Source organism: Numida meleagris, chromosome 7 (genome assembly GCF_002078875.1).
Source record: "Numida meleagris isolate 19003 breed g44 Domestic line chromosome 7, NumMel1.0, whole genome shotgun sequence".
Classification (NCBI taxonomy): domain Eukaryota; kingdom Metazoa; phylum Chordata; class Aves; order Galliformes; family Numididae; genus Numida; species Numida meleagris.
In genome coordinates this window covers 12,230,558-12,257,740 of record NC_034415.1, presented here as the reverse complement: position 1 = coordinate 12,257,740, position 27,183 = coordinate 12,230,558, and the positions used below count along the sequence as shown (strand labels likewise).

The 27,183-nt window shown below is 37.3% G+C and overlaps 2 protein-coding genes and 1 long non-coding RNA gene across 13 annotated transcripts in view; 2 read left to right on the top strand and 1 right to left on the bottom strand.

The window, feature by feature from the left end:
• The window catches only part of PLPPR4 (phospholipid phosphatase related 4), a 31,164-nt gene extending 19,448 nt beyond the window's left edge, over positions 1-11,716 (top strand). For both annotated transcript variants that reach the window (XM_021404602.1, XM_021404603.1), the window contains exons 5-7: positions 3,594-3,651; positions 4,862-5,035; positions 6,986-11,716. In XM_021404602.1, coding sequence (XP_021260277.1) covers positions 3,594-3,651; positions 4,862-5,035; positions 6,986-8,323 — 1,570 coding nt within the window. In that variant the 3' untranslated portion in view covers positions 8,324-11,716. The remainder of the gene's footprint in view (positions 1-3,593; positions 3,652-4,861; positions 5,036-6,985) is intronic.
• Positions 1-27,183, bottom strand: part of PLPPR5 (phospholipid phosphatase related 5) — a 212,529-nt gene that overhangs the window by 162,426 nt on the left and 22,920 nt on the right. The gene's annotated exons all lie outside the window — the stretch shown is intronic.
• LOC110402490 lies at positions 13,251-20,955 on the top strand. Of its 2 annotated transcripts, none has more exons than XR_002441122.1 (3): positions 13,251-13,325; positions 20,262-20,351; positions 20,630-20,955. It is a non-coding gene; the product is annotated as an uncharacterized LOC110402490 (long non-coding RNA). The 2 variants fall into 2 exon arrangements; XR_002441121.1 differs by lacking the exon at positions 13,251-13,325 and adding an exon at positions 13,451-13,653.

Genomic DNA, 27,183 nt, shown 5'->3' with positions numbered 1-27,183 from the left:
CCTTATAGCATTGCATTTTTTTCACATGGATATTATTAAAATGTTTTGGCTGTATCACCAAGGCATACCTTCCCTAGTTTATCTCCTTTTACAAGGATTGTTCTGAAAGTAATGCCTCCTATTTTATTACGTTGGCCCATGACATCAGATGCAGATGTTGGTGGTATGGCAGTAAAGGTTGAACCTTCCCACAAATATTCCATTACATTTTGTTGCCAGGTGACAGATGGCAGCAGAGGGACAGTCTGACAAAATGCTGCCTGACACGGAAGTGCGTATGAAGCAAAGGTGTGTCGCTGAATTCCTCTGTGCAGAAAAAATGGCACCCAATGACCTTCTTTGATGCTTGCTGAACATTTATGGAGACTCTTATTTATATAAGAGTGGATGTGAGCACACTGAATGGTGGATGGCACATTTCAGCAGTGGCAACAGTGGTCATCTCCACCGGTACAGATTTTTACAAGTCCAGCACGCAGGCTCTTGCTCACTGCTGACAAAAACACATAGATAATGGTGGTTACTATGTAGGAAAAAAAGTGTTTTGTAGCTGAGAATTTGTTCTATCAAATAGTGTTATTGAGTCTGTTGTAGTTTCCATGGAAATAAATAGGAGGCATTACTTTCAGAGCAACCTATGTACATTGATATCAGTGGCTGACATACTTGAGAACCATGAAATCATTCACTCTGTAGAGTATCTTACAGCAAATTTCCTAATCTGTCTCTTTTCGCTGAGACAAACCAATTTCAATAACAGATCCTCAATTATTTGATTTATTTGATCTTAAATATTTTTAGTTGGCTGAGGCTCATACACTAATTCATTTGCCATCTTTGTTATTTATATATCTGGGCATGATTGTATCTTCACTTGGCTTAAATAATTTGGCCTTCACCTCACTGTCTGTTTTCCTGTAACCATCTACTGTTACTGTGACACTGCCATTGAATCCTGATGTTTGCAAGCAATGTCTTGCTGTTTCCCAGTAAAATTGGTGCAGCTTTACACATTGTATAGGAAGGACATTTTTCACAATTGCTCTCATTCATTTTGTTATCATCTCAAATACAATGTCCTGAATTGACTGTCTGTAGCCATTCCAAAAACTCTGATCGTATATAGTTTAAATATTATCACTTTCAAAAAACAAAAACAAAAAAACCCCACACCACTGAAACAGTTGTAACAGATTAAGACTAAGCAGTGAGTTTTTGTGTTATTATTTTTAAGGAAGACAATCATACAATAATAAGTCAAATTTACTCGTATCATAGAGGACATACTTGATGAACTATAATAATCTGATCCATCTGATACCACCCTCAGTTTCTCCTTACTTAAATTTTATTGCCATTTTCCTTTATTAAATTCTTGTTTTCATATAACTGTGTCAACTTTAGCAAAGCGAACAGCAGTTGTTACTGGCTCGATACCTCCTTCAGTCATCTAGCATGGGAGTTACAATAAAAATTCTCTAGCCCAGGAAATTAATTTGACTTCAGCAATTTCAGTTTGTAAGGGACTTGTTCTTATGAGATTTATAATGGCCTTCATTTTTAAATTTGTGCATTCTAGAAACTTTGGCTCCAGAAATTTTCCTCTAGACTCCCCCATGAATTAATTTTCTGCAACATCTATTTTCTTTTATTCCTTTTTCCTCTGTTTATCTTCAAAGAATCTTTTCAATCATTTCTATTCAGATCTCCAGTGAGTTCTCCCTATCCTCTGTTGTTTCTGATGTTCTGACTCAGTAAGACTGTTATTCCCCCTCCATGCATTCCTCATGCATGAGCATTCAGAGAGATATACTGTCCTACGAGCCCCGGGCATGTTTTCTTTGAGATCTTTGTTCACCTTTTCAATACAGAGCCATGCAAAAAGGCTACGTATTTTTAGCTCGAATTATTTTCATTTTAGATTAACAAATACAGAAGAGCAAAAGCAGTGTCACCATTAGAAAAATACTCAGAATTGAGTATTCATACTGTGTTAGCCCTGAAAGTATATGAATTGACAACAGAACAAACAGAAAACTGACTGTAGCATGGTGACGTATCTTGTAAATCAACAAAATGCCATCAAATTTAGGTAAAGTTCTGAGTGGCACTAAACTTCATAGAATCAAACCTACAGAATAACTCCACAGAGACTGTAAGTAAATTTATATTTATACTAAAACCTGCACAGCATACAGGAGTTGACAGACATTATAAACATCTATTTTTTTCATATATTTACCCTCTTGCCCTCCTCTGAACCAGGGATACTAATTGAGAAAGGCTTGCTCAGGAGAAGAAAGAAAAAATAGGTCTTTATAAATTAAAAAAAAGAATCATATGGTCTTATCTTGGCCAGAGTCAAGGAGCTGCTGGAGCCATGAGCTCAAATTCAGGTCAGCAGTGTGGCACTCACACTGACCTACATTCACACATTTCATTACCAATGAATTATTTAGAACAAACAAAGCAGAATGCATAGGAAATGAATTTAGAAAGCAGAATCTGCCGCTTTGCAGAAAAATGTCTAAGGGCAAAAGACTATATTTCAGAATCTGCTATTTTAGCTGAGGTGCTGCTAGGAAAATGGATGTAGAAGCATGGAGCCCAGCTATGTCGTCAAAACCCACCTTGAATGATTGTTCAAGCGTTTATCCCAAGCTGGGCTTTCTACTTCGGCCTATCTCAGGTGAAAGTGGCTGCAGTGACAGCAGGACAGACATATTCTTCTTCACCAAAACAGCCAGCATGTTATACATCCTTTTAGGGCTTCCACAAGCCATGGACTAGATGCCTTCCATAGAAGAGGTGTTACTGAATCCACTCCCAGCTAAATTTTTGCCTCTACTATGTAAGATCTCTTCTTCACGTTCTCATCACTTTTTTTTTTTTTTGTTACTTTTACCAGATTGAAATGGGTCTATAAGAAGAATAAGAAAAGTAAAATTTTGCCTACTGTCTCACATAGTTTGGACAAATTTTCATTTACCCTCTTGTTCTGTGCTTCAGGAAGGGACCTGCTAACACCTTAAAAGACATTCCATGTTCTTGTGCTCCATCCACTCCTATGGTGTTATAAAATGTTGAAGTTCAAAAAAAAAAAAGACTGAAAACGTAGTGAAGAAAGGTGAAGGTAATGACTGACTATCCAAATTGTATACATAGCTGACAAGTTCTTACATCAAAGGGTCCAAGTGAAATCACTGGGAATATTCATAAGATCCAGGTTCACTCGTTAAATAAGTTGTATAATTAAATACATGCAGATGACTTATTATGGAAATTTATTTATAGAAACAAATTTAGAGAAAATGTCTCTCTTAAAATCAAGCATCCAGTCTAGAGCTCCTTCACATTCATAGTACACACATGATTCTTAGCACACGAAAGTAATTCCATGCTAAATATTAACATTAGTCCCTTCTCCAGGTTACAGAAAAGAAATTTTGAAAGTAAATGTTAATGATTGATCATATATTGCTTAGGAAGTATCAGCTGAAAATGACTGTATCACCCAGTGTATTTTTTTCAAGTGAACACTAGCACAGTATATTTGAACTTAGAAGCATAATTTGAGTGTCCTTCCTTGGCAGAAAGTCATTCCCATCTCAACATGCCACCCTGGCAGCCTTTGCAGCAGTGTACATTTCGGTGAGTAATCAACTCTATTCATTTTCATTTAAATAAGACAAAAGTCAGAATGTAATTTACTGCACATTTTACAGTGATGTATTGCCTGGACATTCTGAACAGATACGAGTTTTTATCCTGCCAATTTGAAAGCAAAATTATCAGCAGATAAAATAAAAGCAGTTCTATTAACAATAGAGGAAAGATGCAACTGCTTCACAATCTGTGTTAAGAAGCAACGTTATCCATTGTAGTGGACCGTAATATTAAATTATATTTAATGCCTCATGTTATTCATATATAAAATGCAATGCTTATCTATCTCATAAGGTGACAATTTTAACTTACCATTCAAATCAGCCTTTATATATTTTGTCTTTCCTTTGCTGCTCTCTTCACTTGACTCATTGTTTTTAAACTTCAGGCATTGAGGCACAAACATTTTAAGTGATCTAGTTTCATTTGGCCTCCATAGAATTGCATCATTGATGAACTGGCACAACTACTCTCTGAGGCTTCAAAGATACTATTGCAAAGAAAGTGAATAACAACCAGTAATTAGCAGGAAACAGTAGGACAGGCTTCAGTGATCACAGCTGATTTCCCACATCCAACCATTGATGTTTCTTCAGTATAGGGGCCCATATTGTATGAGTGATTACTCATTTGAAGTTTAAAAAAATTTGTCATCATTCATGCTATAAAATCAGAGGTGGGGGGAAACAATAGCAACCAATTAATCAAACTAATTAATGGAATTGTGCACGTACTGGGAACTTGCCAGTATTTTTTTGAAGTATTTTTTGACCTCTCTGACATCTTCATCCCCAGTTGAGAAATGGCTCTCTAAAGCATCTGGTGATAGGTTATTGCTTTCATCTGGCATGACATCTGGCTTCTGTATTTCTGACACAGTGACTGCTTAGTCACATTTACAGAACATTTAGGTTCTGACTGTGAACATTATTTAGGCATAAAATCTTTATCCTAAGTAACATCAACAAGCAACATTGCCTCTGTTTTCAGAAATCCCTTCCTTGTGATTTCAGATCTTCCTACAGTAATTGAGTAGATTTTAACAAGGCTGCTAAACAAAATTAAACTGATTATCTGCAACATTAGTGTTACAGCGATTTAAGTGTCCAAGAAACATTTAATCTAAGAAATCCACATAACTTCCGAGGTAAATTTCAGTTTCTGTAACTGCTTCTTTATCTCTTTCTTTTTTAAGATGTACTTCAATTCTACATTAACAGACTCCTCAAAACTTCTGAAGCCACTTTTGGTCTTTGCTTTTATCATCTGTGGAATTATATGTGGCCTGACCCGAATCACTCAGTATAAGAATCATCCAGTTGATGTTTACTGTGGCTTTCTCATAGGAGGAGGAATCGCTCTCTATTTGGTAAATATAGCATAGATGTCGTTATGTTTTAGAAAATAAAACAAATATATCTAAAATAAGAATATTGGTATTTTTAATGAAAGCATTTTGTCATGGTAACATCCATAATTAAGAATATAATCCAAATGTGCTGAAGATGATGGCATTGGAGATAATCACTTCTAAGAAGAAACAGGGAAAAGCAAGTATGTATTTCAATTCAAAGTGCCATAAGAATGCACAAAGTGGTATATAATAGTATATGTATAATATATATATAATATATAATATATAATATATAATATATAATATATAATATATATACTATATGCAGAAACAGCTGTAACATGATGCGCTTTAAGATACTCCTATCTTCTACTCCACACTTCAAAGCATAATACACGGAAAATATTGGATTAACCAGTATTTGTTGCCAGTGTGAGCTTACACTGCCTCAAAAAAAAAAAAAAAAAGCTTTAATTATTATACAGCAACTCCACTGAGTGAACTGCTAAACCTGCAGGAAATCAAAGACTATATTAACCCCTTGTGGTTCATTAGAGCTTTTGGGGAAGTTTTGCAAGGGAAATATGATACCTAAGCCAGGTTACTCCTAAGCTCTTCATCTGTACTGAAACAGATGGAGCACTTCAGAAGGATGCTGTAAGGGTGTATGTAGGATAGGCCTGTTTGTATCTGACTGTAGGAAGCAAAAGCAAATGTTGGACACAACATACGCTTCTGCTTGCTGCTCGCAACACATCTCCATCATCACTGTGTCAATCTAGGTTCCTGTGAGCAATCAGGAACTTCTGCTGACAGTGTGATAGTGAATAGAAGAGTCTTAACAACCAGTGGGATGGCTTTTGGCCCCAAAGGATGTTCACAATGAATTTTAGTATAATAATAAGTTCCCTTTTTTCTGTGTTGTAATAATCTAAGGCACATGCAGGTGGTCTACAAAGGTGACCAGGGCAAGATAATAGAAACTCCACAAGCTACTAAGTTAGTTCCTATGATCATGCTGTGAGCAGAAAGGCACTCTGTTGAGAATATAATTTCAAATTATTAAGCTGTTGCAGACTCTCATAAACGCAGCTTTTGTTCCCATGTTTGAAATCTACAAACAAGTATGGTCTTTGTTAGGTGATGCAATACTACATGGGGAAGACAACATACATCTAAGAGGCACATTGTCTTGGAAACCCAGCAGTCAGTAAATCTGCACTTAAAACTAAACACCAATAGGAGGAAAGATAGGTGAAATATTGTGAAACTACAAATAACTCTGAAAAGACCATACAGATCAAATAATCTAAATGACTGAGTCAGACATCTGAGCCTTTCATAGAACATTTTCTCAGTGGAATCTTTTTAAAGTGACAGCATTTTACAATGAGTTTATTGAATAAGAAAATGCTGTATAATTAAATCTTGTTACAGATCTGCACTGCTTGGAAAGCATTTGATTTAAAGCTAATAAATCATTCTATCATGTAGATATTGTATTACATGGTTATTATGCAGTAGAAAGGGCAGAATCATGGCACAACTTGAGCTGGAACAAGATTCAGTAAATCAGAGCAGACAGCAATGTAGATGTTAAATAGCTTCACCCAGTAGACTGCAAATATTTCTTCTCATATTTTTATAACAAAACATTCTTTTCTTCAGCAGTATCTGTTGTTTTATAAAATGAAGAACACTGAAGGAGGCTAAACATTTTCCTTAAACACTTATTGCCAAGAAATATGTTCCCTTGTTATCCTGCTTAGACCCCTACATACCAGATTGAGAATACATACAGAATTTGGAATAAAGAATACACTCAGAAGGAAAAGAAAGTGAACGTATCTGTCAGTTAAAGTGGTCTAATTCTATCACTCAATATTTAAGGCAGAAGAAAGTAATTAAAATACCTAAAAATGTTTTTTTCATAACAACTTGTTGATGATTCTGTTCAAATATCAGGGCCTGTATGCTGTGGGGAACTTCTTGCCAAGTGAGGAGAGTGTGTTTCACGCGAATTTTCACAGAGAACCTCTAAGGTCCTTGACAGACCTCAGTCAAGATGCCAACAGAATCCTGCCAGGTAAAAATGGCAGCAGCACTGATGGCATTGTCTCTCACCGTTCAGAAAGCATCCTGAATAGAAACCACAGAGATTCAGGGTCTCTGACTAACATCAAGAGAGCAAATGCTGATGTAGAAATCATAACACCACGAAGCCCAATGGGAAAGGAAAACATGGTAACTTTCAGCAATACTTTGCCAAGAGTCAACACACCATCCCTGGAAGATCCAGCAAGACGAAATGCAACAATTCATGCATCAATGGACTCTGCCCGCTCCAAACAGCTGCTTTCCCAGTGGAAGAATAAGAATGAAAGCCGTAAGCTGTCACTGCAAGTAATAGAGACAGAATCTGGCCAGTCACCACCAAGGGCTATTGAAATGAGGTCAAGCTCAGAGCCTTCCAGAGTGGGTGTAAATGGTGATCATCATGGTCCAAGTAGCCAATACCTGAAAATTCAACCTGGCAGCGTACCAGGTTGTAACAACTCTGGTCTTTCTGGCGGGCCAAGGGTCTCTATTCAGTCACGTCCTGGCTCTTCCCAGTTAGTACATATTCCTGAAGAGACTCAAGAGAACGTGAACACATCACCCAAAAGTAGTTCAGCTAGAGCCAAATGGCTGAAAGCTGCTGAGAAGAGTGTCGCATGCAGAAGCAACAGCCAGCCAAGAATCATGCAAGTAATAGCCATGTCTAAGCAGCAAGGAGTGCTTCAGGGCAGTCCAAAGAGTTCAGAGGGAAGCACAGTCACCTGTACAGGAGCCATCAGATACAAAACCTTGACAGACCATGAGCCAAGCAGCATTGTCAGAGTTGAGGCCCATCCAGAAAATAACAGACCTGTAATTCAAATGCCATCAGAAGGTGAAGGAAGTGGGTCATGGAAATGGAAAGGACCCGAAAAAGTCACACTTCGTCAGACATATGAGTTAAATGATCTCAACAGAGACTCTGAGAGTTGTGACTCCTTAAAAGACAGTTATGGGTCAGGTGACAGGAAAAGGAGCAACATTGATAACACTGAGCATCACCATCACGGTATCACTACAATAAGAGTCACGCCAGTGGAAGGAAGTGAGATTGGCTCAGAGACCCTGTCCATTTCTTCTAGTAGGGACTCAACACTTCGAAGAAAAGGTAACATCATTTTAATCCCTGAACGAGGGAGCAGTCCAGAGAACACCAGAAACATCTTCTATAAAGGCACATCCCCCACACGGGCATACAAGGAATGAGAGGAGACATATGAGCTGGTCCATACCACCAAAAAGGAAACAAATCTTCACACAGGTTCTGCTCTCTTTGTTTAGAGCTGATATTTACCTTTATGTGCCAAATTATTGACCAGCAGCCCAAATGTTGTTGAACACTGCTGATCTGCAAAGTGCACAAGCCTATGGAAATCATGTGGTGGGGGAAAAGCACAACACCAGAACCTAACTAATGTGAAACATTTTCATACAACTTGTTTCTTCAGACTCGAAGCGTTTATCTGAGGGCAGTGTCAAAACAACAGTCTTGAACGCAGATACTTTAATTCCTGAATGTGCCAACTTTTTATTTTATTTATATTTGTGTCCAAAATCGACTGAATTTTTCATAGCAAATGCTGTATCAGTGGTATATATTCACCTTTGCAGAATTTGCACCACATCTTTAATACAGGATGGTGCTGACAACTTTACATGTTTTGAAAATTTGCATACTTATTAGATTCTACAAACACAACATATTGATGTGCAGTTACTTTAAAAATAATATTGCTAATACTATGATGATGCTGGCTGCATTCATTTAGCATAAGAAATATTTACAGCTTTGTTATAGTGGATCTGTCACATTCAAAGATTGCAAAGGTTTTGTGTAGTTCTTTAAGATGTCTACTGCAACAAAAAATGTGTAGGTGACGTTCCATTAGAATGGAATAACTATCTATTTTGAATAGTTTTGCTGCTACTGCTCAATTTTTATTTAAGAACCGGTGCTACTAATGAAGACGCTGCTTCTTAGTGGGCTAACTTGTAGAACTGTTTTAAATTATGTTTTTAAGGGGTCTTTTAAAATACTACAAGTAATTCAGATCTTGCATTTTTAAACATCCAGCAACCCTTCCATTATTCCGTAAGTTTTTAACTTTATAATGCGTGACACCAACAAGTGCAAAATGTGCAAATGTGAAAGGTGAGCCATGATTAAATAAAAACAAACCACTGGTTTCCTGATCAGCTTCAAAGGAAACAGTAATTAATATCATAGCCCACAACTAAAAGCAGTCATTCAGCTTACTTGCTTAGCATGCAACAAGAACAATCACAACTTTCACTCCCAGTCACCATTTAGGAAATTTGTGCTTTGCTTTAAAAATGGAATGCCTTGGTATTGCAGAATCACTAAATGGGTGTTGCATTGTGCCACCACTTCTGTTCACTTTCATTAAGACACCCTCCACAGCCTTCTTAAGGATTATATTTTTTCCCCCCACCACTGCCACTTAAGAATATGGAGGGTCTCTGCATCTGAGAGAACACAGATTACTCTAGTGGATTAAACTTGGGGTGTAATAAAAGAAAGCTTGCCTGCTAAAATCCTCCGTTGCCAAAACTTGTTGAACTGATGAGCTTTGAAAGGAATAAGCGTAGCACATCTTGGGCATACTAGAAGAAAATCTTCATTCAATTTGTCTCTGACTTAAACAACAAACTGTGGAGGAAGCCGTGGGCAATGTTCATCCAGTGCTGCTCCTCATTCTCTCCTGGATTATTTTCACCTGAAGAAGAACTAATAACAGACACATGCCAGCTCCCCTGCCAAGAAGGGCAGGAAGGAATTTGAGGTCCCCTCACTGAACAAGCATTAGTAGATCAGATCCGTTATCTGACTTATTTGTTTGTTCTAAGTCTTCTTTCTTGGGGCATCAGACAAACAGAAACATATGGGTATGACATAGTCAGAACTTGTCTACAGGCCATACTCCACAGATCTCTGAGGAAAAGCCCACCTTGCTTCAGCCAAGCAGAAGAAAGTATCATCCCATTCCAGGAAGATTAATAGCACAACATACACAGACCAAAACATAACAACAACAAAAAAAATCACAACCAAAATCCCAAATCTGACTCCAGGTCTGACTAATTACAGAAGTAGGAGGATGGTGTTTGCTAATCTGCACAGAAGAATGGATGTGTAGTTGATGTAAAGCTTTACATATCTTCCCGGTTACACAGGTGCTCCAGGCTTAGCTGTCAGCCAACTCTATCAATGCTTCCCCCCACCTGTCCATCACTCAGTGCTGTGAAGAATGTTGGCCCTTAAGGAAATGATCACAATTTTCCTACTAGTAATAGACAAAGTTTCCATCATGCATGTGATGATTAGGGGGAAACGTTCTGCAGGTTACATGTAAGGGGATAACCAGCTGAGTTGCAGGGTAGTATGTATGATGAAAGCGTGTTTTAAGGCACAGTAGCAGGGAAAGATAATCACAGATGCCAGGGAAACAAAAAAAACAATTTTTTTTTAGAAATGTGTTCTCAGACTCTAGTACTTACAAATCAGGATTTGTTTTTTTTGTTGTTGGTTTCTCTTTTTTTTCTTTTTAAAACTAGGTACCTTTATTCGTTGGTATTTAATACCAACTTTTGTACAAAGTTCCTAGGAATTACAAACACTTGGACTGCAATGAAAAAAAAAAACCTTTGGATTTAGTTTAGTCTGAGTACATGATAAAGCACGTAAAATTAGCTTTAAAGGAACGGGTGAGACACAATCACTGTTGGCCTATCAAAGCAGGGAAATAATATGCAATCATTTGTTAGTTTGTAAGCGCAAGGCAGAAGAACATAAGTAGATGAGCCTGAAAATAATGGAAAATTGAAATGGAGAATAATGGCAATAAAGCAAAGATTAGAAAATATTCCCTCTGGCAATTTAGCCGTTTTGGAAACTGCGGGATTCCTGGTGGGAGTGTTTGTTCTTTATTCCTTGGTTTTAGTCAGATATATATTGGCATGTGTATTGCTTTTACTACTCTAAAATTTGCTGCACTATTTCAAGTGCAGTGTGATATTTTTCCTAAGGTTTCCTATTTCTTAACAGAAGATTTTAAAGCTCTTGTGTAATCATTGAAATTGTGTTCTTTACATAAATATTGATATATTCTTTTTTACTCAAAGTGCCAAAGGCTACTGTTTTTAATAATGGCTTATCAAATTATATTACGTTAGAGAGCAGAAATGTAATAATATATACATTGGAACTCAGACCTCTGCATGTATATTTGATAAGGAGCCTTTTGTAAAATTACTCTTTGTTTACATTCCACTGATACCTTAATTTAAAATTAAATAAATTTACAGGTGACATCTTCTTAGTGTTCTGATTTTCTTACTTGCTAACAGGCACGAATTTCTTTGTTAGGCTATGCTTTACTGAAAAGAGAAAATACTCAAAAATATGTTTTTAAATGAGAACTCTCTATATAAAGTATTGTGTTTAATAAAATGTTATGCAATGTTTTAAAATGGAAAGGAATTTGTAAATTGCTATAAATGTATTTTGTTAAATAAGTACAGATCAATGCTACTGTGTTTATTGTGCTAACATCATGAAAATAAAGATAAAATTAGTCATTGATGTTCAGTCATTTCATCTGTGATGAAGAAGAGTCCTATTCCCCTGCAAAATTATTTTTCAATATTAGGTTTCTCATGAGGTGTAGAAGTGGTCATCAGTTGGAAACCTCAAGCCATAGCACTGTATTAAGAAATCATGAAGAACAGTGTCAAAACAAGGGTGCCTCTATCTGAAAAAAAAATGAACAAAAAAATAAAATGAATTGGGAATTTCATGCTGTCACGAAACATCTGCCAGATCATTTTGCAGGACCAACTGCAGTGCTATGCTCCTAATGCCTCTATATCACCTTGCTACGTAGTGTGGGACAGAGCTGCCAGACATGATGAGGTCCCAGCTGAATTGGTGAATGAAAACAGGTCAGGTGTCAGGGCAATCCTGAGAGGAAGGACTCTCCCTAGGGGAAGAAATTAGGATGCAGAACACAGTCATCAGGTTGACACCCTACTGCTGGCACAGTGAAGAATTTAAGTGTAGCAGCCGGCTGTCAAAAACACTGTCTTATGTAGAAGCCACACGTCGTATGCAAAAGAAAACATTGTCTCCAAGCCTTCCTTGAAACACTCCAAAACTGGGCACCAGCAGGTCTGTTAAGTGCTGGGGATGGAAACTACTACCCTAGCTGAGACACGAGCAGACACTGCCAATGGCACAGTACAGATGACCAGAAGGGCCTCTACAATACACTAAGCAAACTGATCTTGATAAGCTCTCCCATGTGTACACATGCCTTCACGCAGGCTGTGCTTTGTAGTTGCATGCCTTTTCATCAGGGTGACCCTGGCTGGGGTGGCACAGGGACAAGGGAGCACTGTGCTGCTGAGGGGCAGCACCAATTGCACACCACACTCCCAGACAGAACATTCTGGGTTTGACCACGTGTCATCACAAGCTGTGAGGCAGATCTGGGTCACTTGGCAATCTGTCTCCTAGGACTTTCATCATAATGTAAAACATGGGGCCCCCAAGCAAAAGAATTAGGAGAGCATTTGTATCCTCTGAAGGGAAGGAATTTCATGTACAGATGTGTTGCTGCGCCTTCTGTGGTTACTAAAAGAGCATTTTGCTTGTGGTCAGGGCTGGTGAAAGCTCTGGCCACACCATGTTAGCAGCCAGTTTCATGAGAGGCCAGCAGCAGATGTTCATGGGGCAGCAGGTTATCTGCCTGAGTAAAAGGATGCCTCAAATGAGGTTGTGTGAAGCATAAGGGCTGGGTCAGGGGACAAGGTCTGCCTCTGACAAATGTTGGTATCCTGGGAAAGCTACAGGCAGCGTTGTCCATGGTATGGCTCAGAGAGACTCTGGGAAAGAATGCAAGAGCCTGGGTAACCTCTTGATGCTGATGGGAACATTGCAAGGCCCCAGAAGCACATATTTAGAGCCAGTAGTGCTTCTCTGGATGTCCTGTAGCAAGATGAGGTAGGCTTTGACCCACGCCTAACAGCAACACTGGAAAGAGAGGCAGCAGGAAAGGAGGGAAAGAGGGGAAAAAATAAGCCACTGTTGATAAATGTATAAGATGCTCTGTGTTCTATATTAAGAAATATAGATGGGAGTCAGAATAAGAAAGAAAACGAAATCAAGAAAAAGACAGTTAAATTTGAAGTAAGTACTGAATTGGTAAATCAGAAGATGATACATTTTGGCAAAGTGTATAATAGAGAGCTCCTGGGTGTTTTATTGTTGCAATTTAAAATGGCATAACAGTACCCTGCTTGCACTTGGTGATGTCATGGAACAGCAATTTTATAGTAATTTTGTATCAGTACTTACAAACCTCATTTCAGTACACACAAAATTGAACTGAATGCCATCTTAGGGTTTCCATTTCACACATGCTGCAACCGGTTGAATGCTAGACATTACATCACTATGTAAGTTGTTATTGACTCAGAGAGGTAAAGAAGCCCAGCAGGACAGAGGCTACTGCAAGGTACACACCAAAGGCTTTCTTCAGCTAAGCTCAGCTCTGCATCCTAAGGGGGGCAGTTAAATTTTCATCATGAGGCAGATTTGTCCTTTCACTACACTTAAATCAGATACGCTAGAATAGAGTGAGCCTCCATCATTATCACTCCAAATCCAGGGTGTTTTATTCCCATTTCGCATTTATAGCGGTGACCGCATGGAGGAATAACAGTATATAGCTTTTTTTTTTCTGGATTTTCAATTTTATTTGTATGTAATCATACACAAAGCTGATTTTATATAAAATGATTTTGTCTTTTTTAGCCAGAAAGGTAGAGTTTATCCAGCCAATTGACTTCTCAAAGAAGATGCTCATGTCTTAGCCTGCCATACACACCCACTTTGTTGCCTGCAGAGTAAAACAGATCCTTCTAGGATATAACTGCTTAAAACTGAACTATAAGTCCGATGACTTCTCCTCTGGGAATGACCCTTTCAATGGACTAGACAATTAGTAAAAATATTTAAGAGGCAGATTCTAAACGTCTACATTCAGGCCAAAAATGCATTTCCTTTATGAAGGGTACTTTTGAAGTAACCTAACCCTCTGTCCTAATCAGTCTGCCTTTCCTGCCCATCAGATTCAACTGACTGACAGAAAATTAGTATGAGTCTTTGTTCTCTGTAAGCTCTAGTCAATTCCTTCTTTTAGAAAGCCTTTCATTCCTGCCTACTGTAAGAGAGGAAAAAATGTGTCCATGTGAAGAGAACAAGGAAATCTGGCAGAAAGCAGCCCACTAACTCCCATTAGCACTATTCTTGGATGTGGCAGATAGGATGGGCCAATGACCGTAACTAGCCACTTTCTCATCATTCTACTTAATCTCTTGAGAGATAGTGATGTGATCTTATTGGACCAACTAGCACCTAAATCTTATCAGACTATCTTATTTCAAACATAGTTGCAATTGTTTGGACAGATGAAGCTACAGAGCTAAGAAATACTGAGAATGACACATCTTACAACATGAATTGGACATTTCTTCAACGAAGGATTATTTCTCTCTTACCATTTCCTTAGCAACAGGGAAAATCAGGGGTTCTTTTTCATTTATAGAAGAGCCTTGACTTCACAACTGCTGGAAAATAGAAGCATCTGCTTGTAACCAAGGCATCTTCTGAACAGCACAGGATTTTCAGACAAAACTCTAAGAGCTTTTTAGTCCTTTTATCTTATTATGACAATTATTTCATACAAAAGGGAATTACAAAGCCTGAGGTATGTTAAGGCTTTCATCACACCACGTAGTGCTCATATGGTAATCCTTCCCCAGGAGGGAACTTGTTTGACAAATGCTATAAATAGGAGCCTACATAAGAGGATAAATAGTCACTCATCTGCTGATAAATTCTGACAGATCATCTTTCCTATGCAGCTTGAGTGAAATACATAATCAGAAAGACCTTGATCTATTAATGGGCAAATTGCACTCTAAATCCAAACTACCTTGAAAAGTACTCAAAGCTTTAAAATGTCTACTTATATTTTTCTCTTTGTCCATGATATAGTTGCTCTGAACTCATATTGACATAGGACTTTTTTTTCTTTTTATGATTATGTAGCAGAGTTACTTTCATTCTCTCTAAATGAATCAAAAGCCCACAGGCAATGCTTCTTACCAGAGAGTGTGGCCATTCTTTCAGTTAAGAGAAAGGGTTAAAATGAATCATAATTACTTCACAAATCAATATATGAAAAATTAAATTTCTTATCAACTGCTACACTTGTTCTTTAGTCAGAGAGACTGTGCTGACTTCGAATGGACAAGCAGATAATAGAGAAGAAAAATCTGCAACCTCCTACAACAATTCCTCTACATAATAATTGCTGGAGTCTCAAAACTAAGAGCTAGTTTCATTTCTTATGAAGAAGTCCTATAAAAACTGAAGAAATTTTTATGCAAAACTTTCAGATGGACATACAAGTATATGTCATTAAACAGAGCCTAGAATCGGAAGCAGATCCAATCTCCACAACTCCTTTACTTTTGTCCTGCGGATGTGCAGGGAGTAATGGTGACTAGCGCTAAAGATGAATAAGATAATATTTCTCCTTTTCTCTGAGATTAATTATTCTTAAAATCACTGTGCTACTGGTAATTTGGAGCTGCTATGAACCAAAAATAAAAAATAAAAAAAATTAGAACTCACCTCTAGTGATAATAATAAACGATAACAGATAATATTTTTAGAGATTTAAAAATACATGAATGCATAACAATATATCTCTCAAAAATCTTCCCCTGAAGTCATAAAAAAAAAGGTCTGATATTTGTAGATATTTTGTGGGGACAAGTTAGGTGAGTTATTTTTCCTTTTTTCTTTTTTGCCCATGAAACGAAACATTTAAAATAAAATTACAATTGTTCATGTTCATAATGAACCCTCCACGCCACATCTTTGAAGAATAATGAAGCTAAAAATAAAACGTTACCAGGGAAACTGAATGGAACAGAAGTTAACAATAGGGCCTGATCTAAAGACACTGAAATAAATGGGAACAAGATCAAACCTCAGTGAAGAAAATAAATGTGTGTTCCAGGATTTCCTCCTTTCACATTTTATTAGTTCCCATTTCAAATTTGTGAGGAAATCAGTTGGAACTGAAATAATATATAACTCATCAATAGAAGATGGATTCTTACAATTCACTGTGTCATGAATTCAGCAACAGGAGATTTATATGGGGATTTTTAAGAGAAGTCCTGCCTACTTTTCCTCTCTTATCTTTTAAGGTTACAGACTACAAGTAGGAAATAGACTTCTATTGAAACAATAATAGACAGTAACAGAGGAAACAATATTGCTGACTACATGGGAAACCTGCAAAGCATATCTTAGTTTGTACCTTACCTTGTGGAAAAAATGTGATGACAGATGGCAGGCACAGGTGATGTGTTTGAATCCCAGAATGTAAAGGAGAATACAGCTGACTGATGGATGAAATTATACAATCATAGCACGGCTTGGGTTGGACCTTAAAGATCATCCAGTTCCAACCTCCCTGCCATGGGCTGGTTGCCAACCACCAGATCAGGCTGCCCAAGGCCCCATCCAACCTGGCCTCGAACACCTCCAGGGATAGCTCATCCACAGTTTCTTGGGCAACCTGTTCCAGAGCTTCACCATCCTCTGAGTAAAGAATTTCCTTCTAATATCTAATCTAAACTTTTCCTCTTTTAGTTTAAAACAGTTTGCCCTTGTATAATATATAACAGTTTAAAAACTTGCTGCTTAGAGAAAGGTATAATAATGGGTCAAACATTGTAATGATTTTTTCTCAATATAGTCTTCCAACTTTAAAAGAAAAAAAATCACTGAATTTTCACAAACATCAGTAGATAAAACAATAGCAAAGAAGGCCTGATTCAAGGTCCATTTTAGTCAAAGCAAACTAATTTTAAAAGGAATTTTGGGTAAAACTGCGTGAACTCAAGAACCAGTTAGCTCAACGACATTTCTGTTAGCAATAATTTTTTGAACAGGAATCCAAATTAATTTAAATAGTTATTCAGTGTCTACATTTGCATTGTTGCAAAGCAACAAATTTCATAGTGGCTTTGAATTCTCAAGTTATGCTTGTCACTTAGTCACAAAAGTCTGAGAGTCCCAATCAGAATGTGTTATAAATTAGTCATACTGAAATAACACCTACCAACAAGTATTACAAATTGCACTGCACTTGAAAGACTGGCTTGCATTAAAGCATCTACACAATTGTCACAAGGTGTATCCAAACAGAGACAAAGCTGAGAGAACGATGACTTCTCTAAGAATAAAAAGCCAATCTCACGGTTTGTTTCCATAGTCAGCATGAAGGAGTATTATTCAAAGATTAGTTTCCCACTCTTTTCATTTTAGGAGATGGTGGAAAAAGGAGAAGTGTAAATTTCAGCACAGATATTTGCCCAAAGGAGCATTCATTGATTCTAATAGACTTATTCAACACATGATGAAATAGGTACATAGGTACGGTGATCAGAGCTAGGCTAGGCACGTGTAGCGGCATCATATTGCAATGCTGAGGCTTTCTGTTAGTAAAAGTTGTCACCACTCTCAGGAAGCAAAAAATAAACTAGATAGTGTCTGAACAGGTGAAGACACCTCAGAAATCTTCATTTGCATCCTTGCATTAGATGTAGCTGCTTTGTCTAAGCCTAGAAAATGCACGTCTTCTATTCTGCAAGCAGTATCCAATATTTGATCTTCTAAGAATCGTCAGATATTAATATTCAAATTAAGAATTAATTTATTCCAGCATAATCTGAAATAACTTTAATACGGTCAGTGGAGCCCTACAAATTAGAACGACTGTTATACCAGATTCTTGCTCAATGATTTTGTAATTGCTTTAGTTTAGACATCTAACACCTAAATTATGTTGGCAGCTCTTCCAGCATTATTTTCTCGAAAATGTAATTGGATTTTTGTTCTTGGGAATCCGACAGAAAGGTTCACAACATAGGTGTTAATCCATGATTTTTAATGTTTATTCATTTTTGGTATTTTTTGTTTTTAGCACAGACATACATTTCCACTCCAAACACACCTCAATACTATTATTATTAATCATTTGTTCAGAGCTGTCATTATGGGTTAAATCTTTTCAAGCTGATGCCCCAGGGTTCATACATGAATTTGTAAACTCAAGGGTGGATTTTCATAATGCATTATTGACAGCATTTACATTTTCTGAGAATTAATCTAGCTCATATAAAATGTAGGCATAAGGACAACAGAGTACAAAATATTACTTTCTCGCCTTTTAAAATCTTTGTATTGACTTTCAGCAGAGTAGATATTTTTGAATCAATTTGATTCAATTATTTTTTCAGAAATACTACTTTAGATTTACAGACACAACCATTTATTTGGCTTGTCTGCCAACCCTCTGCTTGGGAAGAGAAACAATAAGTGATTTATACCTCCCTGCTTCCACCTTTCTTTCTTGTATGTCCCTAAAACATCCCCGAATGCCAAGAAGAAAGGCCCATGTGCTATCAGTTCAGCACAGTAGATTAAATTAAATTAAAAACAACAACAAAAATCACCTCCAAACTGATCAATTTTGAGTCATTCACAGGAAAAAGCTCAGTGGTCAACAGCCCTCAAGAGGAAGCTAATTAAGAGAATATAAATCACATTAATATGATATATCCCTGGTGAGGCCCCACCTCGAGTACTGCACCCGGTTTTGGGCCCCTCACTGCAAGAAAGACATTGAGGCCCTGGAGCGTGTTCAGAGGAGGGTGACGAAGCTGGTGAGGGGTCTGGAGCACAGGCCTTACGAGGAGCGGCTGAGGGAACTGGGATTGTTCAGTCTGGAGAAGAGGAGGCTCAGGGGGGACCTTACCGCTCTCTGTAACTACCTGAACAGAGGTTGTAGTGAGCTGGGGGTCAGCCTCTTCTCTCTTGTAACTGGTGACAGGACGAGGGGGAATGGCTTCAAGTTGTGCCAGGGGAGATTTAGGCTGGACATTAGGAAATACTACTTTTCTGAAAGAGTGGTCAGGCGCTGGAATGGGCTGCCCAGGGAGGTGGTTGAGTCACCGTCCCTGGAGGTGTTCAAGAAACATTTAGATATAGCATTGAGAGACATGGTTTAGCGGGGTTATTGGTGGTAGGTGGATGGTTGGACTGGATGATCTTGTAGGTCTTTTCCAACCTAGCTAATTCTATGATTCTATGACAGTATGTATATTACATACAGGAAACGCTGGCAGCTTTGAATTGACAGTACCCAGTAATACTCAGCAATATCCACTTCTCATTTCAATGCTACCAAAAAAAAATAAAATCAGTACATACACCTCTTTGTCGTCACAGCATAGGCATTTGAGCTAGTTCAAAGTTTTAAGACTACAGGGGTAATTTTGATGTCTCAGCTGGGAGAGGAAAAGGAACCTTTGCCTCAGTTCCCACCGTCCCATTTATAAGAGACTGAAATGACATGTTGGGGACAATTCAGATACGTCTCTTTTACTAAAAGTCAAACATTACACACCGGCAAGTTCTATTTCCTCTGAGATTTGTCATCTAGCACAGCTAGCTGCAGTGATGTCAAGAAGCTACACATCAGATGAATACTTCCAAATGCAGATCTTTGTCTGCTCTTGAAAATTAGTTAAGGTTGAATTTACAACTTTGAGGCAGGTCACCTGCTACAGCCCCTGATTCTCCAGAAATAAACTCAACATTACAGGTGGCACCACTAGAATTCCCCCCAAAAATACTATGACACATTTTCCCCCCTCCCCACTGGGAGCCCAATCTGATGTGGCCTACTTCTACGATCTGCTCTTGAAGAGGAAAGTAAGGCTGGATCTAGGCCATGTCCTCAAAGTTGGAACAATCAGCCAATAACATTATTTAGTGAAAAGCCAACGTTTTGTAACATTAAGCAAAAAATTAAAGCTCATATTACAATTTAAAATAATGAGCTTATGAGGATGCGGACTTACAGTATTCTTACATTTTGAATGACTGGGGGTATTACAGTCTTAAATGAGTAAACATAGTTCTGAGCCAAATCTTGAAATAAATAAAATTAAATAAAACTCTTCACAATTTCAGTGATTTGCTGATGTACAAAAAGAAGTTACCATTCAAATGAAACATCCTGAAGTACTTTGCAATAACCCAAAACTACAGAATGGAAATCAGGTTGGTGAAATATTATGATTCTGTTTCTTTTCTTATATAGAGAGTATGAATTCCTGTAAAATATGAATATTCTATATATACACAAATTATAATTTTCCCTTTTTCTCCCATCTAAATATAAATGACAAGCCACGATCACTTCCTGTAGTCATGCTCCTGTCATTACCAAGCGAGAGCATTCATTTCCTTCATTTCCATGCTTACATCTTTTTCTATACATCGCTCCATACTCCATATCTATGTCTTTTCTCTTTTTTTCTCCATTGTCTGCAATACAGGTCTAAACCACCAGTACTGAAGGATACTAGATTGTACACTTCCACAAAGAATTTCAGCCTAATGTCAGTTTCCACACATGAATACCTGAAAAATGCCTGCGAGATGAAGCACCCACAATGCACTGGGCTGTCAGTACACTCAAGATGATGGCATTAAACAAGAAGTTCACATAAAACAATAACAGAATTTAGAACAAGATTCGAAAGAAAGATGACAATGATAAAAACAGATGCGCTGAACTACAAGAAGGTAAACAATCATGAAATGAAATCCAGTCTCAGAGATTAACTACTGTGCAACTTCATAGTTTCAAATAAATTGGAGCCTGTTGTTCCATCTTCATCCTTCCATTCTCCATGTACCTTTCATATCTGTCACACAATGACCAAATTCCCCTTCATTATAATAAGTTCTTCTCAACTTTAATATCACCTCATCTTGCCGCACCAATTCCTTTTTTTCATTTCGCAGTTCATGACCAACTACCTTTTGTTCCATTTCTTTTAATTTATGTTCTCATCAGAATCTTCTTTACCAGATATATTCAACAGTAAGAATTCATTACCTTTAAATGCTTCTAACAGCAACCCTATGGAGTCTGCATGTGTTAGTATAATGGCCTATCAAAACTTAAGTGCATAAGCGAAGAAGTATTTTTAAAAAGAAGAAAAATGCCTTTTCATCTTTCAACTTACGTGTTCCCATTTCAGGTCATAAATATTAGCTGCAAACTTCACTTGTAGTTGAATTAGGATGTTTCTTTCAGAGGTTTCTATAAATGTAGAAAGGCTTCTCTAAATACATCAACTGTATGTTTAGCTTTAATGCTTTGATTAACTTGATCTCTAATAATAGAAGTGACTCAGAGATAATTCATTCCATGAAATGATGGGAATTTTTTGCTTTTATGTCTTGCCATTTAGAAGGATATGCACTTGGAAACATTCTCAACAGAATTAGGCATATTAAAACATAGCCAGCAAGCCCTACAGCCAGCAATGAACAACTGTACTCTAGTTCTGGCTCACAAAAGCCAACAGTAGGACCCAGGTAGCAGGAAAAACTCCTAAATGTCAGCTGAATAGCAAAATAATCATCCACTCCATCTGAATCAACCAACAGAGCTTTAGAGCTTTGTTCTTTTCCATGCTATACACATGGAAAGCACAATGCACTTGGGCTGTCACGTTCGCAGACACCAAATGAGTGCTTGATGGGCACCAAAGCTCAGAGCAGCAGCCTAGTAATTAACTGCATATTTTTTCCCATTGCACGTAATATATGAAATGTTTGGCTGGTCTGCAAAATCTTTACAAGCATTTCACTCTTCCTTAGAAAAATAAGCTGATCTTCTGTGTGGTTGGATGAAGGTCATTCACTTCTAAAGGGTGTACAATCTAGCAATAGCACCAGAAAGTGTCCATATTTTATAAATGACATCATACAGTAGGAAAGGTAATATGTCATTTTCTCATCAAGCAACTATTAAAAACGAAAATGCATGCCTCTATTTTTGATGTTCTGTTGACGCATAAATGAACATAGTTAGCAAGGACAATTTCTTATTTTGTTGTACGTAAAACTCACAGAATTCATCTTGAGGGTTATCCTGAAGCACTCAAACACATTTTACTTAAGTAGGCAGACTACCACAGGAAAGCAATGCAGTAAGCTACATTTGCCTTACAAAGTTCCCATGGAAAGGCATCGATATTTGAAACAGCAAACTCCTGATTTAGGTGATTCCATTAGCAGCATATTTGATATTTCAGATTGAAATTAATGTCTCCCACCTCTTTAGAAAAACAAACTCATTTTTTTAAAAAGTTATTAAAAATATGCACATTCCAAACTGCCATTTAGACTTTTAATTCACTTTTTTGTTCTGCTTTTTTGTTCTTATACTCATTATTTCAGGATATACTGGAAACAGATGCAGGGTATAATTTGAAAAATCTCTTCAAAGTTCTGAAATCAAGTGCTAAAGTTGAAATATTGTAAATTTTTAAGAAGTGTAAAAAGTTTTCCCAATTGCTCCGTTCTAAATTAAAATGAAATTACAACATACTGTCCTTTATGAAATGTACATTCAAAGCTTTAGACAATCCAATGCCAAACTGAGTGGAGCGCTGCATAAGCTGCGTCAGAAGGAACACTGCTATACAGCTGAAATATAGATTCTACTCTCTGGTTCGGCCTAGATATGAATTAGCTGACATTACGGCACGACGTATTGTATTTGGATACAAATTTACATATCCAAAACAGGAAAAGAACATGCTGAAAGCTGATTAGACCCAAGCTCAGTTTCAGTAACGTTCAAATTACTTTCAGGCTTTTACTACCCTATATGCAAGTGCAGATGCTGAATATGTTAAACATAGCCAAATGGCAACAGTTGCGTTGATTTCACTCCCAGAAAAGCAGCTGAGAAGGTTGTTTCTCAGGAAGATGGAGAAAATCCCATGAAGCTTATTCTTTTATTCTCCTGCAATTTTATTTTAATACTGAAGTGCAACATAGTGTAAAAAACATGCTTCCTAACTTTACAAAAACACATTTCTGTTTGAGATCAAAGAAAAAGTCTGTGACAGAGCAGCTTTGCCCTTTCCAGCAACATAGCTACGGTGAGAAATATGCACAGTACATTCACCAAACTGACTGAGGAAAAAGCACTGATTTCTGAAATAGACTGAACAGTCTGAAAGAGGGAAAGCAACATTCTCTTTCTAGGCAGCACAGCAGCAGCAGCCTCGCTGCAGGCAGAACAGATGGCTGCGCATCCACCTGGTGGCTGAAATAATTATATCACCAAAATATTTGAGTTACAAAGGACAGTACCATGCAAAAAACAATAAATGAAATGCACCCTCTTGCAATTCTATCAATACATTATTATAGGTGCATTAGCTGAAACGAAGGCCTAGATTAATGCACTTCCAGTGTTGATAATTACCAGCTGGATATTACAAGAGACATGTAAGAAACATTTCTGTAAATTCAGGACTCATCTCCCCCTTCTGTTTACCGTCATTCCTCAGCATTATTCAGATTTGTAATTCTGTATAATGGAATTCAATCTTTTTTGCTGGCTATGGCTGATATACAAAACATATCTCTAATGTATCATGCTCTGTTTTCCCGTTAGTTATAATGGTCTTTGAGAGCAATAATCCTTGGTGTCTGTGTATATTGTAGCCAAGACAGAATAGAATTTGAAAGTAAAAATCAGAATTGTCTCCAGAATTAAAGAATTAGTGCTAGAGTGGCTCAAGGGAGGAAAATCTCTCAAGATATGGAAGACCAAGCAGAAATATCAATAAAATAAGAAAAACCTCAGCTGCTCAGCTGTGTGGTTCAGGCAGTTCCCAAGCAACGTCATTGTGGTAAAACACTGGGCCTGCTTGAAACTGTATTTAACATAGACATGTTAAATGACTGTGGTATCCTCAACCAGAGCCACCTTTTACTGGCATCTGATATCAGGTCTTGCAAGAACATATACCATCCCATTTCCTTACAGTTTCTCTGCAATTTATTATAATGAACAGTTTGGTCATAGATGAGAAGACGATAAAAACTTTCTTCTATAAAACGTACAGCACTTTTGCTCTTACATTCTAGCTATCCTGTTTTAACAAAACTGCAGCTGTCACAATGCCATATGAATACAATAGGGCTTCATAAAATCGCTGCCCTTAAATACTAGTCCATAGACGACAGGTGTGACACAGAGCTGTAATTCTGGTTTTCATTCTTTTCATTTCTGTCAGTTTACAAATGAACACACAGACATTTTGTGATACCTCTGATGAACCAGGTTATTCTGGTGATACCTTTCACTTTAAAGAGTAATCACTCTTTAAATGGTAATTAATGGTAAATTTAATTAATTTTTAATGTATGAAAAAGACAGACACTAGGAATAAAAATGATCAAATTTGGCATTATCTTCCTGCACTGCTCCTCTTAGTTAAAGAAATCCATTATCACTTCTGTTTACTCTTACACACTGATTTAGGATTGCACCAAAATATAAACATCAACTTCCCTTTTCTAGTTCCAGCTGAAATCTTGTTTACAGATCTTCTGGTAGAAACTCTAAAATGCAACTTGGGAAACACAAGCCATTAAAAAGCTGCTCTTCGTGACTCATTTGGATCAGCAATATCACATTAAAAGTAGTTAAGTGCCTGACAAACTAAGGATTTACAAGAAAATTGCTTCAACCAGTTACTACTAAAAAGTCAGAGCATTATCAAAATAAAAACTTCATTAAAAGCAAATATATACTTTGCATCCCTACAATAGCTGAAATGTAAAACTCATATAAGTTGAAGACAGTCAATAAGTTTATTTTCCTAAAACTTGTCTGGTACTTCCCTTTAAGATTGGACAGAATTCTCATGAATCCACTCACTTCTACTGGAAAAGCAGTCACATGCATGGAGGTCTCAAACAGAAGGCATTCCAATCCCAAATTTATAGCATGTTACCACTGCTAAGCTTCTTCATAAATTACAGCAACTAATAACTTAATTATTCATGTGCAGCGTGTCAATAAAATTATGCTAGAGTAATAGAGGACAACTGCAGTTTGCAACTGCAGGAAAATGCATCTGAACACATCACAGGGAGGACAGGTGGTATGCCCATAACATGCCTTATCTCCCTCAATATAGGATGACTTATGCGTTCAGCTTAAAGCTATGAAATACACCTGATGAAATAAACCTAAAGGAAGCAGCAAAAATTGATTTGTTTTAAAACAGGAATAAGATAGTGAACATAGAGTAAATCCTCCAGTCATCCGCAGAGTGATTATTAAAACAGTTCAAGAAATATTTTCCAAAAACATCGACAGAAAACGAAGAATCGTAGAATGGTATCAGTCAGAAGGGGCCCTACAGATCATCTAGTTTCAATGCTCCTGCCAGATGAGGGGACATTTGCCTGTAAGTGACTGTTGAAAGGAAGGAAAGGGAAGAAGGAGAAGCAAAGGGAGTCAAAAGAATCTTATGAGAAGAGCATGTAAAGTACTGCAGATTTACTGTTACTGCAGAAGACTTGTAACCTTCCACCTAAATCTAGGTCTAAATGACATAAGCTATCAGCAGTGCAGAACACTGATTTGAAGTGGGGCTAAAGTTTCCAGTATTTACATTATTTTGTATTCTTACTTTTCACTTTTCAGAGATGTTTCAGAATTGAATTAATGAAACACAGAGAGAATGTAATTAAATATTTAGTATCTTCATCAAAGGTTTGTATCTTAAAGTCACGTCTGTCATGGGATTTATTTTTATAGTGATAACTACAAAACTCAGCACTTGTCATCACTTAACTAGTCTTAGTTATAATTAGAATGGTTTCTTGCTGTAGCTAATGATAAGAAAAAAATCTTTAACGTGCTTTCATATCCGACAGACAGACGGTTTGATATCACATTTTATTTCACCATGGTTTTGTCACTTATATTTCTACACAGCAGAAAAAAAAAAAAAGAAAACCGGCCAAATCCAGCAGTTTCTTTCAACAGCTAGGGAGATTTATCTTCTCATTTCTTAACCTCTTTCTCTATCTTTTGCATTCCCACGGCAGTTAGCTCCATCCCAAGCCCTGCTTCCACTTGCAATGCTGATTGCAGAATTCAGTACCGGTACACAGATTTAAGACGGACTGCCATTCAATACTGGGAGGCAGCCATGATTAAAATTCTAGCTTTCTAATAAAATATTTCCACACCATAATGTGAGAATAAAGAATTTTGCCTCTTTCTCTTCAGCACACTACATTTCTGCTTGCTTTTTAGCAGTGAATTTCACACCGAAATCACATTAAACATCAGAAAAATTTATTCTAAATACTTCTCCTGTTTGCTAAAAGAAACAAATCTCAACTCAGAATTGCATATCTACTTTCCTTTGCATTGCAAGAGTCAATGGTTTAATATATATTACTTGTGTTCATTTTTGTTGTTGTTGTTTTCTAAAACTTTCTTCTATTTTCTCAGATTTTACATGTTCTTCCACTATTTTTAGAATAACAGTTAATTTCATTCAGTGGTTCTCAATACTCAATAAGGTGAGTTATTACCTTGGAAGACCAGACGGCTCATTTAGGTAAGACATTTAAGTTTATTAAGCACTTCCAGAAGCTTACACGGACTCCATAATGTATCTCCACGTTTCATCCACGAAGGACAGGCTATCGCCCACATGCACACATGAACAGCCTGCTGTGAAACCATATACAATTGCAGTCAAGCATTAACCAGAAAACTATTCACAGACACCATTTTCTTCCATCAGTAGTAAAACTCTCAGCAGCTTCAATTACAGAAGCGTGGCTGGAAAATCAAGACCAGAGCAGTAAATCAGCACAACACTAGTCCATTTCATCTCTCTACTGATTTTGCCTTGAAAAATTGAAGCGCATCTGTGATCTGAGCCTACTGCAAACCAAAGCAGCCTGTTATCCCTTGTAAGAGTGCGAGGGTTACTCAAAATACAGTTAAAATACAGTTTGTCATTTGAAAGTGAAAATTTATATA